Source organism: Panthera tigris, chromosome E3 (assembly GCF_018350195.1).
Source record: "Panthera tigris isolate Pti1 chromosome E3, P.tigris_Pti1_mat1.1, whole genome shotgun sequence".
In the NCBI taxonomy this organism is placed as follows: Eukaryota; Metazoa; Chordata; class Mammalia; order Carnivora; family Felidae; genus Panthera; species Panthera tigris.
Genome location: NC_056675.1, coordinates 14,525,020 through 14,544,525, shown reverse-complemented (window position 1 = coordinate 14,544,525; position 19,506 = coordinate 14,525,020). Strand labels below are relative to the sequence as shown.

The 19,506-nt window shown below is 47.6% G+C and overlaps 1 protein-coding gene across 1 annotated transcript in view; it reads left to right on the top strand.

The window, feature by feature from the left end:
• CALN1 (calneuron 1) overlaps window positions 1-2,439 on the top strand; it is a 366,396-nt gene extending 363,957 nt beyond the window's left edge. The window contains exon 5 of the mRNA XM_042971106.1: window positions 1,600-2,439. Coding sequence (XP_042827040.1) covers window positions 1,600-1,727 — 128 coding nt within the window. The 3' untranslated portion in view covers window positions 1,728-2,439. The remainder of the gene's footprint in view (window positions 1-1,599) is intronic.
• The last annotated feature ends 17,067 nt before the right edge of the window (window positions 2,440-19,506 follow it).

The window sequence follows — 19,506 nt, the reverse complement described above, 5'->3', positions numbered from 1 at the left end:
GGTGGGGCCTAGCAATTCCCTAATCACCCGAAAAACTTATTAAGTCATAAATTCCTGGCCTTCACCCCCAGAGATTTTGATTCGGGAATTCTGCGGTGGGACCCAAGAATTTACATTTACATCAAACTCCCAGATGGTGCTGTTGCCACTGGTCCAGTGAGTAGCTCTGCTGTACACAGCTTCCCAGCTGCCTCCAGGGCACAGATTTCTCTCATACGCTAAGTGGTAAACTGTGTGCAAAGATCACGGATGCACAGACAGATGGGGGGGTGGGGAGGGGGTGTAGACTCAAAGAAGGAAAAGAAGTTCTGGTATAGGAAGCAATGCCTGGAAGAGAGATCTGTTCTGCCTCGGCACACTTGACCAAAACTTTACTTTCTGGTGATTTCCATCTCTCTGTCTCTGGTCCATATTACTTTCCCAACTGATGCAGACCTCCCAATGGTTTCTTAAGGGCCTTATAAAAATGCTGTTGCAAGACGTAGCCCAACAAAAGGATGAAAAGAATACAATCCCAGGACCCAAGGGCAGACCCCTGGTGCCGCAGGATGTGGGGGCGGGGACGCCCTGCTTGTGCGAGGTCTGACAGAGCTTTGTGACTCTCTCCTGGGTTCCCACCGGTCCTGTCCACACAGCATGTGGACTTCATCGAAATCACCTGGTTAAACACAGATCACTGGCCCCATCCCTGGAGCTTCTGATTCGGTAGACTGGGCGTGGGGTCCAGAATGAGCACCTGCATTTTTAGTAAGCTCCCAGGGATGGGGGTGCCTGGGCGGCTCAGTCGGTTAAGCGTCCGACTTTGGCTCAGGTCATGATTTTGCGGTTTGTGAGTTCGAGCCCCACGGCGGGCTCCGTGCTGACAGCTCGGAGCTTGGGGCCTGCTTTGGATCTGTGTCTCCCTCTCTCTCTCTGCTCTTCCCCCGCTCATGCTCTGTCTCTCTCTCCTTCAAAAATAAATAGACATTTAAAAAAAAATTTTTTTTTTAAAAAAACCTCCCAGGGATGTGTATGCTGCCTGCCCAGGGACCCCTCCTTAGAACCCCCCTGGCGTGCGTAACTCAAGTAATGCCAGAAGTCATTTAGGGTCATCCCGACCAGCAGCCACCCAAGAACAATTCTGGAAGGTAAGTTGCTTCCGGCCCAGCGTGAATACGTAGGGAAGCATCTGAATCTAGCAGCTGCCTCAGAAACGGGAGCCCGGCGTTCTGCAGAAACCGACACAGCCGTGCCTGGACGGTGCCTTTTGCGAAACTCCAAAACGTTACATTTCTCTTGTTGCGCAGAAAGTCACTGGCGCTCTACTGCACCCGGATGTTTGTACCCTCCTCTGAGCATCACATCTCTCTTGGTTTCTGGTCAAGTTTTGACTGTTTCACACGGTTTGCCAGAGGACGTGGTGTTCAGTGTCCGAGGATGGTCCGGGGCATGCTTGTCGGTGTGACCCGTCTTCAGCCTCGGAACTGGGCTTGTTGACGAGGAGGAGGTCAGCCTGTCTCACTGTGTCATTTCTCTCTTCTCTCTCCCCCCGTCTCCCCACTCCCCCCCCCCACCCCGCGTCTCCTTGCCCTCCGCTCCCCCCACCCACCCCCACCCCAGTGCATGCACAGAAACAGAACAGGCAGACCTGCGTCCGCAAGAGCCTCATCTGCGCCTTCGCCATGGCCTTCATCATAAGCGTCATGCTGATCGCGGCCAACCAGATCCTCCGGAGCGGCATGGAGTAGGCCGCCCCCCACCGGGCTGCGTGCCCAGCTCACCGCGCATGCGCATGCCCAGCGGGCAAACTCTGTTCCTCCGCAAAAGCAGATACGGTTGCAGACCAGGCACGGTCGGGCGAAGACCCCCCAAGGCTGCAGTGCAACAGGTGTTGCCCATTCACTTCATCTCCTTGGCAGGGACACCAAAGGGCTGTCTTAAATGCTTTAATGGTTTTGTTTCCTAATGCAATAAAATAGCCAGGAGTTCCCAGTGACTGCTTCAACCACCCCTAGGAACTCTGAAGAGAGACTTCATTTCCATCCCGGGATTCCAGGGGCCACCCAGGCTGGCGGTGTAAGAGAGCAAGGGCGAGGCGTCAGCCCGCGGCCACCTCCGTGACCCCCGTCCTTTCAACCCCAGGGGTCCGCTGGAGACTCCCGGCTGCGGGAACCCTCAGTCCCAAGAGGCTGGCTGCTGGTTGCTACGGAAGAGGGGGCTTCCTTCCTCCACCCAGTGGAGCCCCCGCCCCCCACCCCCCACCCCAAGGCGTGAGGGGAAAGCCATCGAGCGGGGTGCAGCGCCGCACCCCTTCGCTTCCGTTCTTACTGCCTTTTCTAGAGGACTCTTGTTGGCAGAGTTGGGGAGCTCTCGGTTTCCGTCGGCACTTGGCTTTCTGTTCCTAGAGCCCATCGCGCACCAGCATTTTGGAATCTGCAGAGAGCCTTTCTCCCGGCTTTTGCCACCTGTGCTGCCATTAGTGGAAAAAAAAAAAAAAAAAGCATTCTCGTGGGCGTCCCTGTAACATAGACATGTAGACAGACGTATATACTGGGCTCCTTCGTGTGTGACATCCCCCTTTCCTAATCGCTTACTCCCGGTATAAGCTCGTTCTCTGACATGCGTCCCCGCCTCTTTCGGGTGGGCCAGGTAGTTCGGGGGTGGGGGGTGCGGGGAGGGCCTGGGACCCTCACACCCCACTCGCCCGGAGTCGCGGAGCCCGAACCCGCCTCCGTGCCAGCAGACCTCGGTCAGCGAAGGGCCTCGAGCACCTTATCTTCTCCTTCATTTCCAACTTGCTTTGTTAGTCCTCCCCCGAGCAAAAGAGAAATACGGTCCACAGTGAAAAGACGGAAACGTACATCACCTCCTGCAGCGGTCAGATTCTGCAACTGACTCGTTTTCCCCCCACCCGGGGAAACAAAGAGGCGTGAAGCAGCGCAGCCAGCAGGTAATTCGCTCCTGCCTGCGGAATACTTCTGCTGGGGGGGAGGGACCCGAACCCCAGGGTCCCTCTTCAGTGGCATGTCAACCTGTAGTTTCCCGACTTTTCCCAGACGCCGTATCAGCCACCGCTATTGATTCAAGCTTGCACAGTCCGATCGGCCCATAACCTTTCCATGCCGTGTTTTCCTTTGCACTTTTCCAAGCTCAGGTCTTTATTTCTGTAGAATGGTGTCGCGCCCCTTTCTTTCCATTGCATCCTGAAGCTCGTGCTTTTTCCCTCTCCCTTTTCCCCTGTCTTCCAGTATGGAGGTGCCAGAATGTCTCCTCTCTAGGTTTTGCGGTGTGGGGTGTGTGTCCCCCGAACCCCTTCCCCAGGGGCCCCTCCCTCTCCGTTTTCTCCCTTTCTGCCTTTTCCAACCTGACTTGTCCTTTTAGGGTCTTTTTCCAGTTCGACTCTGCAAGCACTTCCTGCAGCAGCCTGGGGGGGGGGGGTGGGTTGGGGGCAGCTGTAGAAACTTCCCCATGGTGGGAGCCCGCAAATATTCCTGATGAGCACAAGTAAAACTAGGGTTTGAGCCATAGTACGGAGCAGGTGTGAGCTCCCAAGAGCCCTGGGGGTTGAGGGTCTTGCTGGGAAAATGCCCAGAGTCCTACAGGGAGTTCCTTCCAGGCCAAGGAAGGCAACAGCCTGCCTCTCCCCCTTGCCCGCTCCGTCCTGCCACAATACCCAGTGCACGTCTGCCTCCTCTCTCTCCCCCTGCCCGACTCCCCACGGTCCCTTCAGGATGAGCTTCCAGAAGGAGGACAGGTCCGAGCGCAGAACACTAACACAGAAGACGACTGCGTCATTAAGTTTTGCCCCAAGCGGCTTACCTTCCCCCCCGCCCCACAACTGGACTTGGATGGGAAGGACCCCCTGAACCTCTAGGCCGTGCCCTCCTGGGGAGCCAGACTAAATAGAGACCCCGGGAGGACTCCCAAAGGCCACTGCCCCGTGAGAGGGGATCACAACGCTTCTTCAAAGGCTGGCTGGCTGCAAGTTCTGTGCCTCCCCCTGGAGGACCGGGTCCCCGAAGGATGTGCGGCTTAGAAGAGAAATGAGCCGCTGTGCAGGGGCGGAGAGTAAAGAGAGCTCTGGAGAGGCACCAACAGCCTGTTCGAGGCCCCAGCATCCTCTCCCTGAACAGGACCCTTTTCCTCTCCCAGTGACCCGCGAATCCTACCCAGGAGGGATTCGAGGAGCAGGCGTCCCTTGCAGGGAGAGAGGACGAAAAGGAAGCTATAGAACTTTCCTCTGGGGCGGGCTGGAATTGACCTGCCACCATGGTGGCGTCATGCATGGTACCCAGGAGCTGAAGTGTGGGGAGACAGCCCAGAGTTAGAGGCGCGCCTGACGCTTTGGGAGGCGAGAGCTTGTGTCTGCGAGGTGAGCCCTGGCTGCTTTGCCTGGACGGTCTTTCAGAAGTGTCGGGATTCTTTGTAAGACTTAAGATGTTGACTTTCTGCAGCCCCACCCCAGGTCCTGTCCATTCCAGAGCTACTTCAGCCCTGTGCCCACCCCCCCCCCCCCAACGCACACACACAGCACTTATGATGCTCATGGTTAAAGCGTGGCTCATTCTTGCTGTAAGAACAGGTGCCCCCCAGACCACACAAGGGATGATCGGGGAGGCATTTTGCTAGGGGGACAAGGGATGCAGACCCTGGTCCCCTTGGCCCCACAAAAAAGCTGTCTCCTATCACTCCAGAAGCAGACAGAGCCCCCAGACAGGACCCAGCATGGGAACTATTAGAAGTGGCTTCCAGAATGTGCGTGGGTCCCACGTGACCAATCTGTAAAAAAAAGAGGGGGGGTGATGTTGCCATGGCAACCTTCGCATTCCACCCTGAGTTTGCCAAGGCACACAAAAATAGGGAACATTTTCTTAAAGAACACCGGGCTCCGTGCACCCATATCCCCCCTGGTGGGGTAAATTACTCTCAGAAAAATCTGGCGGTTTCTCTGCCTTCTCTGGTGTTTTGAAACCGTCCTTCCATGTGCTCAGGAGAACAGGAGCTACCTGAAAGCCGGGTGGTATTCTCCCCACCCCGCCTCCTCCCCCCCCAACCCTTCCCAGGGCCCAGAGCAAGGACCCCTTCATCTGGGCGAAAAGGCAGAAATGTCATTTGGAAGGCAAAAAATATTTTAAGCCTCAATCTTTAAAAGCATCTGTTGGCCTGTTGAGACGGCTCTCCCACAAGCCAGAAATGTGAACTGAAGTGAACTGAGGTTTACGTGGGGTCTTAGGCAAGCCCAGAGGCTTCTGAACTTTCTAGGTGTTTTATTTGCAGAGAACAAGACGTGTACCGCGAGGCGTGTCCTTTCTCCATACCTGTCCCCCGTCTCAAGTCGCACATGACGAATGGTCTGTCGCGATTACCCAGAGAACCTAGTGAAAGCTGGCAAGGTCATGCTGAGGGTCATGCCCCTCACCTCCCCTGCAGAGAATCGTTAAGTGACGCATCTAAGAACTGGGAGGGGGAAATTTCTCGTTCATTCTAAATGCCTTCTCTAGGCTTCAGTCCAGACTCAGGTTATAAATCAAAGCGAGTTTTGCTCTTAGCTTGTAGCTGGCAGCCTCCCCGGGACCATGACTGAGGAGGGAGGGTGTGATGGCCAAGCACAGGTCCTGGGGTTGGCTGGCCTGGCCACGGGTGTGGCTACATGTCATGAAACCCTGTTTCTGCTGTGCCATTTTCTCTCCATGGTCGCGGTCGCTGCTGAGCTCTGCTCCTCCCAGTTGGAGGTCCCCAACCAGACTGGGTCATTTCACTGCCCTGTTTCTCCAAAAGCCCATAACGATAGTATCACTCACCCTGCTCCACGGAGTTGTAGGGAGATCTGGAACCCCACTGCAGGGAACAGTCCCTTTTCCCATAGCGCCACGATGATACAGACGGGCCGAGCCTAGGCTTCCGGACTCGGGCACATACCGGTTGTATTCCCAGGAGGACTACTCTCTGGAGAACGTCTGTCTGCAGTGACCCGAGTTCACAACTTTCCCGTTGGCCTCTTCAGGGATCCTCACGGGGCTAAGAGTCTGGAACCTTAAGCCCTCGCCATAGCCGTCTTTCCTCACCTCCTCATTACTCGGCTGTCCCGGAAGGGTTGGGGGGGTGGTGGGGGGAGATCCATCAGAAATAACAAAGTAACATTATTCAGCAGCTAGGATTTTCCGGTGGAATTATTTGAACCACTAGCAAAGTGGAGGACGGGCGGGCTGCCCCTTGTGGACCCTGTCTCCACAGCCATCTAAATGTCAGAACTGTCCAGCTTCACTTCATACTTCCTTTGACTAAATCACTCAGGGGACTGTCCTCAGCTATGGTGGCCTTGCCATTGACACTTGGTTGGGGGAGGAATAAGGTCAAATGCACACACCAGCCACACACTTCTCTTAGTCTGCCGTGCTCGTTTGCTAATGCGCATGGCCACAGCGCATGACTATGGTTTCTACTTTATACTGGTTTGGGACCCTCTTTCTATGGTCTCAAGGGACGCGGTGACAAAGCTCGGAAAGTCTTCACGGCAAAATTAATTTGATGCCGTTGGCTTGAGGTAATAGCCACAAAGGATCAGGTTTGCCAGTCCCATAAGACAGCCCTCTGGACCCGGAAAAGACTCGCCCAGCCCCCTGCCCCCTGCCTGGCCCGACTTTGGGTAGCTTAATCGGTTCAACACCCATGGTGGGTGGAGCCCTCATCCGCCTCTTTTCCTTGAGCTTGATGGGTTGGCTTTCAAAACAGTGCTTCTCACAATGTTACAAGTTATTGTCCGAGTGAAAGGGCTGCAGGGCTGGGATTTTCCAGGGGAGTAGAGGAGGAGGCTACTTAGGAAGGAATATTCCAGGGAATGAAAACTTCAAGGGTGGTGTTGCTGCATCACTGGACCTGTGAGAGAAAAAGGAAGATTGTGAAGGGCTGCAGAGGCTGGTCTCTGGACGCTTTCCCTGAATCTGTGGCCTGCGGGGGACTGAGTGCCACGGGGCTGCCCATCAACCTGACCCCAGTGACACGGGTGGTGGCAGACGTCAAGTGGAGGCCGTAGCTCGTCTTTCCTTGGGGGATGGGACATCTGCCAAGCTCAAAATGCCTCCCCCCCCGGGGGGCATTGTGTCTGGGCTCAGACCTGTTGAACTGAGGCCAGGAGAGCGGAAGGGAGAGCCAGACGTAAGGGAGCACGATCGCGTGCGGGACCTCACGTGCTTCGGCCGCCCACCAGCCCAATCATTTGAGTGACGTTCCCTTCCTGGCCTCAGCTCTCTCATCGCTAAAGCAAAAGGAAAGGGAAACCAGAAGAGCCTGCCCATCATGACTCCGTCTGTCTGAAACAAGTCAAGATGATGCCTAGAGTTGAGAGGGGCCAGATTCCCGCGTGAACTGGGGACTGGCGGTTTCTTTTCTCACACGGGTCCCTAGAGGCAGTTGTAATAAAGGGTCTCATTTGCTGTCCGTTGTCTGTAGGTGAAACAGTGCAAATTGGTTTCCGTCAAATGCGTGGTGTCTTGCAAGTAAGAGGTTTTGTTGACTCCCTAAGGTCTTGCTGACTCAAGGGAACATCAAAGATGGGCTGAGCCAGGGTGAAAAGTAAGGGGATTTGATCACTTGATGGCAGATCACGGGCATGAGAATTCCGGGATCAGTAGAGTGAAACAAAGCCAGATCCCAGGACAAAGTGGGTGTCTCTCCATCTGAGAAAGCCTAACTGGAAGCTACTGAATAAAGAGCACAACTTCCGGTCATTTCTTTTTTCTTTTTCTTTTTCTTTTTTTTTTTTTTTTTTCCTGGCCATTCCGGTATATGTGATAATGGTTTGCAATTATTCCTAACACTGCAGAAGGGAGAGAGTCACCGTCTCTCACGATTGTCAGGAATGAGATTAGCATTCTGGGGAGACCAGCCGCTGCGGGATGGTCTCTTGGAGGCTGAGGGATGCTGAGCACAGGTGCCTGCTTTGGAAACACCGACCCTGGTGAGGAGTGGAAGGCAGGACAAGAGTGACCGCTGGACGCATAAAATCCCTAGCCCTTCTGCCCCATGACAACATAACATCCTAGGTTTCTGTCCCTTTACCTCTACCTGAATTGGACTGAGATTTTCACATAAGCTTGTTTTCATAGAAGCCCTACTGACCTTCCCTGGAAAGACCCAGATTGGTCCGGAAAGGAATGGGTCTTCTCAGCTCCTGGTAGAATCTTACACAAGCCAGGGTCTCTCGGCTCTCCCCAGAGAAAATCAAAGAATATTCCTCCTTTCTGACCTGGAAATCTGGTTTCAGGGGTCCTTGAGTGGCTTCTTAGTGGGGTTTGACTTCCCCCCACCAGTTCTGAAATCCAAGAAGAAGCTGTTTATCCAAGGACTAACCAAAGACCGTGCCCTTGGATGGAAATCAGATCCAGAAAGTCTGGTCAGGCAGTGGGCTGGCAAACTGTCATCTTTGAGGATGGGAAGGGGTGGGGTCAGTGAGCCTAGGAGTCATTAGACTGGAGACGTGACTTGTTTCTGAAAGCACAGTATAGTTAGTGGCTGGATGCAGACTGGAGCACAGCTGAGGATCCTAGGACCAGTATGCCTGGAGCCTGACAGCTCTCGTTTCCAGAATGGGCCACTCAGACTGAAATCCTGGGTCACAGTCTTCCCATTTACCTCATTCATGTTCCTTTTTTTTTTTTTTTTCCTCATTCCGTGTTAGATGATTATTTCTGCTATTAAGTGATGGGAGTCAGCAGACTAGTCAAAAGGAAATCTTTATATAAAATGTAAATATTAATATAAATTAACTTGGCATGCAACTTACTAATCCAATGAAGTATATATTATTAATATGTCCTCTTAGTGTATAAAGGAAAACTGACTGCCATATTAACCAGATGTTTTCTGTAACCAGACTTGTCTGTAAATATATAATCTGTATAAAAAAAAGAGTCTAATTTACCATTATTTATGCAATAGAAAAAAATAAAAGTTTTTTTTTTCTTTTGAGGAGAGATTCAGTTCATTATCTGTGGTGTGGCTTGCAAAGCTGTCACGAAATTCACTCCTGTGACCCTGGAGGGTAACCAGACCCATTTGGACGGCAGTCCGGCATCACCTTCTTCCAAGAAGCAAGGATCAGGAAAGCGGCTGGGGATCTGGTCCTCACGGTCGGGCTTTGGAAGGGAATGATTGGCATAAGGGGGGATAAGCTGGTTATGGATCGTATGGTGAGAAGAACAAAACATCTTCTGGCCAGGGGCAGACGTTTGCAGACACCCAAGCTAATGGTGTCACCCTTTCGGGATTGCATTTGCCAAATTCTTCCCCAATGTTAGCATTCAGGCATTACGTAGCTTTCCCTTAACCTTCTGGAATTTGCAGTGTTATTGGAGCTTCTCGGGCATAAAAAGAGACACCTGTTCCCTTCTATCAATAGGGAAAAGAAGAACACCAGAAAGTTAAGTGACTTAAGGACACTAAGAGATCCCGCTTGAGTTTGGACCAGAACCTTGACCTCCTGATGCCAGAAACCATGAGGGCATCTCCTATTTTTTCTTTACTTTTCAAAAGTAAAGTACTTTTCACACATCTCCCCAAATGTACTGAGGCAACAAGCTGAGTATCCATTTGGGTAGACTCTCCCAGGATCTCCCAGGAGACCCCTTGTTCACTGTTGCATTTTATACACCTTCTCCGGCGGGGCAACTTACAAGGTAACATCACTAAGCATTTGTTATCGTTTAAAAATTTTAAAAATAGACTGTTCTCGGCAGAAAACACATGGTTTTCTCTCTGCTAAAGGGGGCCTCTGGCAAATTCCAGTGATAATAACTTGGATTTTATCCTCTCTGTTCTGATTTTTAATATATTTTTTTTATCATCAAGGAGCATTTAGTCACGAATATGTATTCTTCTGGGGTAATTACCCCAGCATGGAGTGTCCTGCAGGATAAAAGTCCCACGGGGGTGGGGTGGGGCGACAAATCTCTGACCCCTGAACCACAGAGACAGTGAAGCCTGAACATTGGCTCAGACCTGGTAAATCAAAGCTCTCCCTCAAGTTATGAACGTACCTTTGAATCCCATGGGGATTTTTCCATAATTTTGGTGGTGCCAGAAAGCTCTTCTGGCTTGAGCGATGTTCAGCAATCAGCCCTGCAGCTCAGAGCCAGCCAGGACCCTGCTCTCTCACATCCAAATTTCCTAGGATGAGGAAGAAGGGCAGGTGCCTCGATGCAGAAGAGCTTCCGGGCTGTGCTAAGGGGACACGCTGGCTCAGACTGTTTGGGTTCACTGCCTCAAGTGGCAGGCCAGGGATCGGGAGCCATCTCCCTGAGCGGTCCCTCAGCAATGCTCTTAGTAATGCGATCTCGGGAAGTATTTCCCAGGCTGGGGTTGCAGTTGTAACTCACATGCCCTAAGCACAGCAGCAGAGACGTGTGTGGGGCAGCAGAGACCTCTGCTCTCCCTCCCAGGGAGGTGCCGCTGGCTCCTGAACTGGAGGCGCTTCGTGGTCTTCCCCCACCTGCCTTGCCAAAGCCAAAGCCATGGCTGCCAGGAAGCAAAGGGTGGGAGCGGTGTATGCGGGATAGATGACACTCCCCCTCCCCAGTCTTCCCTGAGGTTAATAATCTGGATGACAGCAGGAGAAAACAGAGCGGAAAGGGGGAATGAATTGTCTGGTGTGTGAATTATATCTCAATAAGGCCGTTATAAAAAATGAGCACAAAAGCAGCCTTGAACGAGACAAAGAAGCAGGAGGTAGAGGCATGGAGAGGCTCTGAGGCGCTCACGTGTATGCGATCCTCAGGCTGCCATCTGGGGCAACTGGCCCAGCTCCCGGTTGCCCCGGGCAGAAAATCCTGCCTCTCAGAGGCAATGGCAGAGCAGGCAGGAGCCCACCCCCTGGGACAGGTTTCGCTCTTCCGGGCCTTTCGGCACAAAGAGGACCAGACCCGATCCTCACGTGTTCGAGCCCCCGTGGCCCAGGAACCACACAGACTTGTTCCTTCTTGATCAGGGTCTCTCCAGCGCCAGCCCTCCGTGCCTCCTACCAGGCTTCTCTTCCAAGGATGAAGTGCCCTGTCGTAGAAAAGAGAACTTGGGGGGGGGCTGGGGAGCCCCTGAGGCATCTGCGGCCAGAAGGGTATTGTTGTGTGCAGGGTGGAGGCGGGTTGTGCAGACTCCCGGTCATCTGTAACTTCGGATGAGTGAGCAGCCCCAGCCATGTGACTGAACTAAGCTTCTTAGCCACACAATTTATTTTTCTCATCATTTTATATCTAGCGCGTCGTATTATGCCCAGCACCCAGTAGGTCCTCAATAAGTGTTTGCTAAATAAACCAGATTACCTCACGTCGCCCAGATATCCAAATTCTCTGGGGGCACAAGGTTCCTGTGCCCGCCCTCCCCTCCGTCACCTTCCCTCCCCTCCCACCCCTGCACCCTGGCTCCCAAGCCTTGGTCAAAATCAGGCGAGCCTGTGTTTACATGTTTGTTTATTTCCGAGCTCCTCTAGCCGGTCTAGGAATTATCCTCCTTGATACGCTAGGTTCAGTGCCTTAAGCTTCTCGAAGGCGCTACCTACTGGATCTGGCACCAAAGAACTGGGATCACCGCTGGCTCTCCCCTCACCCTCCCTGAAAGCCACAGCATCTATGCCACCGGCTTGGTCTCAGCCGGGATCACGGTCTTCACAGCCTTAAGGCTTGGTCCCCCTGGGCTGGGATGGGGGCCGGGCTTTCAGCTGGTCTACACCCATCCCTCCTCTCATGTCTGCGGGTCTTCCTCAACACCTGCCACCACCAACCCCACCGCGGAGCACCAGCCTTCGCTATCCCGCCAATTCTTTACAGACCTATTTGGGTACCTGGCAGGTGTCGACTAGGGACTAACAGGAGGCAGATAGAAACATAAACAAAACCCCCGGGCGGCTTAGAGTCTCATAGAAAGCACAGACAGGTAAGCCTGTGATTACAGCCCAGGATCAGAAGCCCTACGGAAGGATTCGCCACAAAAGATAACAGCAACGCCAAGGAGGAACATCGGTTGTGTTAACACGTTTTTTCTTTTCAATTACGAAATATCTCAAACCCACGTAAAACAGACAACAGTATACCTTTCATCCACTTCTAATAGATGTCAATGTTCTGGTTGAGATTTCTGGCGCGCGCTCTCACGGTCTCTCCCTCCCCCGCCCCCTCCCTCCCTGAAGAAGGAAAACAGTTAAGATGCCTCGGATACTGCAGTTCGGATCTATCATTCTCCCTTCCCCTCCCTCTTCGGATACGCCACCTTCCTGAAATTGTTGGCATTTATATTTGTTGTAGGGGAATTCTTGGAGGGGCAGGACAAAGAAGTCGGCCGGGCAGAGGGGAGACCGCGCGTGACAGGCAGAGGGATCAGCGTGTGCAAAGCCCAGAGGCACGGCGCACTTGGCTGAGAGACTTGTTGGAAGACTTTGTGTTAATCCTGGGGAGACATGCGATGGTGGCCGCAGAAAGTGAGAGTGGGGATGGAAGAAGAGGTCAGGACCCAGACAGACTGGGGAAAGAGAGGCCACAGTGCCTGGTGGTTGACTTGATGTGGCTTGAGGGAGACCTGGGGTTCTGGTTTGAGAAGGGGTGGGGGAGTCACTGAATTTAATTTAAATCATGATAAATTTGAGCAAATTTGGGGTATCCAACCGGTAGCAGATAGATTTGGGCTAAGTAGCTTTTGCTGCCGAAAAACAAGTGGCCGTTTGGTCTCTCTGCCCTCGATAAGCCTCCGAAAAAGGCAGCCACCTAAACAAATTTGTTCTCAAACCTTCCCCATCTGTTTCTTCCTTCCCCACCTTGCGGCCAGAGAGCAAACTGCAGCCTGTCTTGGTTAGTTTCCACCATCCAAGCGTGGGGACGTCCCCATACTCAGAGTTCAGGGAAACTGCTCACTTTCAGGCTTGGGTATCAGGTACGCCCCGCATCAGCCTGGCTCTGCAGAAACTGGGCAGATGAGGGATGTTTTGTGCCAGCGACGGGCTGGAAGGTAGGAGTAAAATCAAAGCCGTCTCTGAGTGGGTACACAGGCTGGTGTCATGGAGACAGAGTATGGTGCCTCAGTTTCCACATTACAAGAAATCCTGCAGCTGGACTTTGTCATTGTTTCTTTCTTTTCTTTTTAAAGTAAGCATCACACCCAGCGCGGAGCCCCCCACGGGGCTTGAACTCACCACCCTAAGATCAAGACCTGAGCTGAGATCAAGAGTTGGATGCGTACCCCACTGAGCCATCCAGGCGCCCCATGTGATTGCTTCTTTTGGAGCCACCAACTTCCAAAACAACTGGGGGAGAAAACCTATGGATTTCCTAGGGTCTAAATAGGCAGCGGCAGTGGCTGTGGGATCAGGACACCATCCCGAGAGGCTTTTTCTGCTCAACTCAAATGAACAGCCCAGCACAGGACTCATTTTAAGCCCTTCGACAATGTGCACACCTAAGCAGTTGGTCAATCAAACTCTCGGCCATGAGCCCACGGTCCCACCACACACATTGCTAATCTTGACCTTAGCTCAATTATTTAACAGATTCATTGCCAAACCTGGGTTTTCGCAAATGATTTCCAGGAAATGTGAGGGTTGAAATCAAGTTGAACTCCTGTGGTTTTTCTCTTTAACTTGAGGTTCCTCTGTGATTTCTGGAAGATCTTACCGCTCTGACTTCAGCAACCTCGGCTGGTTGCTTGTTTTGACTCTGGGAAGCTCCGAGGTAATCTATCCTATTAAACCCGAGTAGAATGTTGGCAAGAGTCTCAACGTCGGCCCACACAAAAGAATAGTTTATCTTGCCTAAGAAGTATAAAGTCAAATATCCATATCATTGGAGTGAATTTTCTTTGCTTGGCTTTCGGAAATAATATGCTTTGAACTCCCTTCCCAGAGGTTAAAAAGAAAAAAAAAAAAAGTGAAATTTCTTTGGTTGACTCATTTTGGCAATACTACGGCCCCTGCCTTCTCTCAGCAAGTTTGGAGATTCCAGAATTTTTATGAGGGTGTCTGAGCGCTGAGCCATTTCTCAAATGTCCTCACTGCAGCTACATATCACCGCATGTCACATATTGAGGGCCCTGAGAATCAGTTTCCACCCACCTGTCAGGATAGAAGCCTTTAGGGCGAGAACCGATGTGAAATATACATGTGAGACCCTCACCGCACAATCTGATTCCTGCAATGACTTGTGGCTTTATGTGGATGGTCTTTAGTTTCCAAATACAGTAGTCTCCCTTCTCTGCAGGGGACACATTCCAACACCTCGAGTGAATGGCTGAAATCACAGGTAGTACCAAACCCCATATACACCATGTTTCTTCCTATACGTGCAAACCTATGAAAGTTTAATTTGTAAATTACGCACAGGAAGAGATGAACAACAATAACTAATAATAAAATAACTATAATAATATATATAATAAATATGCGCGTGCACATGGTCTCTCTCTCTCTCTCTCTCTCTTAGAATATCCTACTGTACTGCATTCACCTTTCTTATGGTGATGTGAGAAGATAAAACGCTTTCATGATGAAATGAAGGTAAATAACGTAGGCATCATGATAGCCTACGGGGGGTGCTATCATCTGCCTTCAGACCTCCGTTGACACAGGTAACTGAAACCACAGGAATGTGAGACCACAGATACCTTAGCTTAACTATAAGAGATTTATATATTCATACAAATTAGTGCCCTCCTGACAAGTGTCTTGTCTGCCACTCTACAGAGCAAAGAAAGACAGCTTTTCGTGAGGGGATTCCAGTTTCTTGTTTTTCAAGATTTTGTTTTATTTTCTTAAGTAATCCACACCCAATGTGGGGCTCGAACCTACAACCCTGAGATGGAGAATTGCAGGCTCTGTTGACTGAGCCAGCCAACTGCCCCAGGGCTTCTAGTTTCTTATGGTATTTTTTTTTCCATGCTTTTCCTTACTTCACTGGTTATCTTGGTGTAAAAGTCACTCGAGAAGTTATATGCCTTGTTGAAAGATAATGGATAATGCTTCATTTTCCTTCTCCCAAGTGTTATTAATCGTGCAGATGTAAAAATGGGAAAATACAACACTGGAAACCAAAGATAAGAGTTTCAAGGGAAGTTCCTAATAACTTCAGAACCAATGAGACTGAATGAAGAAATATAATGGATTAACAACTCATAGTGTCCTTCCGAGCCATAATAACTCTGCCAAACTACAAGTAGTAGGGAGTCTACTTGAAGTAGACTTAAAGTACAACAAGCTATGTCTTCATCTCTCTGATTTAATAAAGGTCCCTTCTCTTCATTACTCTCCACAACTGTGGTTTAAGGGAGCCAGAAACTCTCCATCCTAAGGACATTTACTAGATTGTCCTTGAACTCATCTGGGGAACACTGTTAGATTAGGGCCTAACAGCTGGTCTCTTATCAGAAACCATGAAGGCCAAAAGCTAATGGTATGATATAGTCAAAGTGTTGAAAGAAAAAAACTCAATCACAGATTCTCCATCGAGAGAACGAGACAGCATAAATGCATTTTTGTTTGTAACTCCTTTTTTTTCTATTTGACTCAAAAGACAACTGCATAAAGGCAAGAACTGTAAATCTATGTTGATGGGCACATAATGTGTAAAGGTATAATTTGTAAAAATGACAGCATGAAAGAACCAAGATATTACAGGAGCAAAGTTTTTGTATACTATTGAAAATTAACTGGTATTAATCTGAACTAGTTTATTACAAATTAAGATACTAATTGCAACTCCCATGGAAACCACTCAGAAAATAACTCAAAAAACATAGGAAAACAAATGATAGGGGAATAAAATGGTATGCTGGAAAATCATACCTAACACAAAAGAAGGTAGGTAGTAATGGAGGATTTAGGAACAAAAGAGACATATAGGAATTAGTAGTAAAATGACAGAGATGCTTCTTTGTTGGTAATTACATTAAATGTAAATGGATTAAACTCTCTAAAAGATAGAGATTGGCAGACTAGATTTATAAAACATGATCCAACTACACGCTGTCTGCAAGAGACTTGTTATAGATTCAAAATTGCAAATGATAAGTAAAAGGATGTAAAAATTTATACATCACAGAACATGGTGGAGTCAGGAGATCTAGAAATCTGTCCCTCCACCTAAGCAACTATTGAGCTGGCAAAAACTGTCTGAAATTACTGGTTTAGAACTCTGGTATCTACTTGAACACTTGCAGTGTGTCCATGGGAGAACTTGGTAAAGAAGCTGGTGAACTTCAATAAATTCTAGTGAATTATGGCCTTTTGCATACCAGCCCCCAATGCCACAGTAGGCAGCCGTGGGGAGAGTAGCCAGCATTCTTGTGTAGCTTGCTGGAGCCAACATGGGCAATGAGACTCATGTCCTCCAAACATCAAGGTTGTGTGTTTTGAATTCTGATATTTGCTTTGATTGCTGAGGGGCAAGCACAGAGGCTGGCTGTTGTTTTAAATCTCACAGATGGAAGTGGTTCTCAAAGAATTTAAAGAGATAGTGCTTGTCCACTATCCTCCAAGGAGGATAAAATCAGGGAGATACACATCAAAAAATGTCATATTCATGGGGCGCCTGGGTGGCTCAGTCGGTTAGGCGTCCGACTTTGGCTCAGGTCATGATCTCACGGTCCGTGAGTTCGAGCTCTGCGTCGGGCTCTGTGCTCAGAGCCTGGAGCCTGTTTCAGATTCTGTGTCTCCCCCTCTCTCTGACCCTCCCCCGTTCATGCTCTGTCTCTCTCTGTCTCAAAAATAAACGTTAAAAAAATTTTTAAAAATGTGATATTCAGACTGTCAAAATTTAAAGACAAGAGAATTTTGAAAGCAGCAACAGAGAAGCAACTTGTCACATACAAGCAGCCTTCAATAAGATTAACAGCTCATTTCTCCTTAGAAAACATGGAGGATAGAGGCCAATCAGATGATGTTGTTAAAGTCCAAGGGGAAAATATTTGTCAACTAAGACACTAGATTTGTAGCAACCAAGACAAATAGATTTGTAGCAAAACTAGCTATTAAGAATGAAGAAGAGGGGTGCCTGGGTAGCTCAGTCAGTTGAGCATCTGACTCTTAATTTTGGTTCAGGTCATGATCTCACTCACGGTTCATGGGTTTGAGCCGTCGGGCTCTGTACTAGCAGCATGGAACCTGCTTGGGATTCTCTCTCTCCTCTCTCTCTCTCTCAATTTCTCTCTCTTTCAAAAATAAACATTTAAAAGAATGAACAATAAATCCAGACTTTTTCAGATAATCAAAAGCTGAAGAAGCTTATTACTATTGGGACCTGCCATATAAGAAATATTAAAGGGAATCTTTCATGAGGAATTGAAAGGACACTAAACATTAACTTGAAGCTATAAAAAAATAAAGAATACTAGTAATGTTAGCCACATAGGTAAATATAAAAGCCAGTATTATTGTACTTTTGGTATGGTTTGCAACTTCTATTTTTCCATATTAATTAATAGGCCATAAATAATAATTATAAATTTATAATCATATAAGTTATAATATAATTATAAATAATAATTATAAGTATAATAAATAATTGTTATAAAATAATAATTATAAATATTTATTGTTATAAATAATAATGATAATAATTATAAATAATAATTATTATAATGGGCATGCAATGTATAAAGACATAATCTGTGACAATAAAAATATAAAAGGAGAAGGAAGGAAATGTATGAAAACAGATGTATACTATTGACTAATTTTTTATTATTTGACCTAGGGTGTTATCAGCTTAAGATATTAATTATAATCCCAAGGCAATTCTTTTTTTTTTTTAATGTTTATTTATTTTTGAGAGAGAGACCGTGTGAGCAGTGGAGAAGCAGAGAGAGAGGGAGACACAGAATCTGAAGCAGGTTCCAGACTCTGAGCTGACAGAACCCTACACGGGGCTCGAACTCAAACTGTGAGATCATGACCTGAGCCAAAGTAGGACACAAATGACTGAGCCACCCAGGTGCCCCAAGCAATTCTTAAGGAAAGAACTAAAAAAGATATAGAAAATGAAACAAGAGAATAGTACACTATAAAAAATACTAAGCAGCAAAAAAGGAAATAATGGAAGAATCAAAGAACATAAGTGACACATAAGAACACAAAGTGACACATAAAATAAATAAATAACAGAGGTTATTATATTTATTTATAAAAAATCCTTTTTTATTAGTAATCAAATTAAATGTAATGAATTAAGCCTCTTGTTACAGGGTAGAGAATATCAGACTGGATAATAGAATAGAATCCATCCAAATGTTATCTACAACAGACTCATTTTAGATATAAGAACAAAAAAGAAATTAAAACCAAAAGAAGGAAAAAAAATATTCTATGAAAATAGTATCCAAAAGGGGGCTAGGTGGCTACACTAATATGAGGCTTTAAATAAAAAACTAACCTTTACATTTTTAAAAGTTTACAGAGACAAAGAAGACCATCATATATTGATAAAATGTTTGATACATCAAGAAGATATAACAAGTATAAACATACAGACCTAACAACAGAGCCCCCAAACATAAAGCAAAAAATAAACTGGCAGAATTGAAGGGAGAAATAGACAGATTCTATAATAATAATTGGAGAATTCAATATCCCACTTTCAATAATTCTTAGACCAATCACACAGATCAATAAGGAAATAGAGGGGGCACCTGGGTTAAACGTTAAAAAAACGTTAAAAAAAAGAAAAAAGAAAAAAGAAAAACAGTAAAGAAGTACAATGAAACAAAGTGTGGTTCTGTGAAAAGGTTTTTTTTGTTTTTTTAAGATTTTATGTATTTATTTTGAGAGAGAGAGAGATGAGAGAGAGAATCCCAAGCAGGCTCCACTGTTGTCAGGGCAGAGCCCATCGTGGGGCTCAGTCTCACGAACTGTGAGATCGTGACCAGAGCTGAAATCACTAGTCAAACTCTTCACCGACTCAGTCGCCCCAAGATTTTTAAAAAATGGACCAACTTTTAGCTAGATTGATTACAAAAAGAAGAGAGTGATGTTTTAAATTTCTAAAATCAGAAATTAAAGTGGGAGCATCATTAACCAACTTCACATAAATAGAAAATATTATGAGAAAATTATGAACAGTTTTTAATATCCAATTTAGATAACCTAAAAAAATAGAAACATTCCTAGAAATGCATAAATTATGAAACTGACTCATAAATAAATAGAAATATGCATGGACCTAAAGATATATGAAGGAGATTAAATAAGGAATCAAAAATATCTCAACAAATAAAAACCTAGAGTAGATGGCTTTATGAATTCTACCAGGCAGTTAAAGAAGAATTAACCTAAACACTTTCCATAGTGTTCTAAAAATTGAAAAGGACATAACACTTCCTAACTAATTTTATGAAGCCAGCATTTTCCAGATACCAAAGCCAGCCAAAAAAAACACACACACAAACACTATGGACCAATATCCTCTATGAATATTAATGCAAAGATCTCCACACCAAAATACTAGTAAACAAATTCAGCAGCATATTAAAGCGACTATATACCATGACTAAGTATAACTTTTGTAT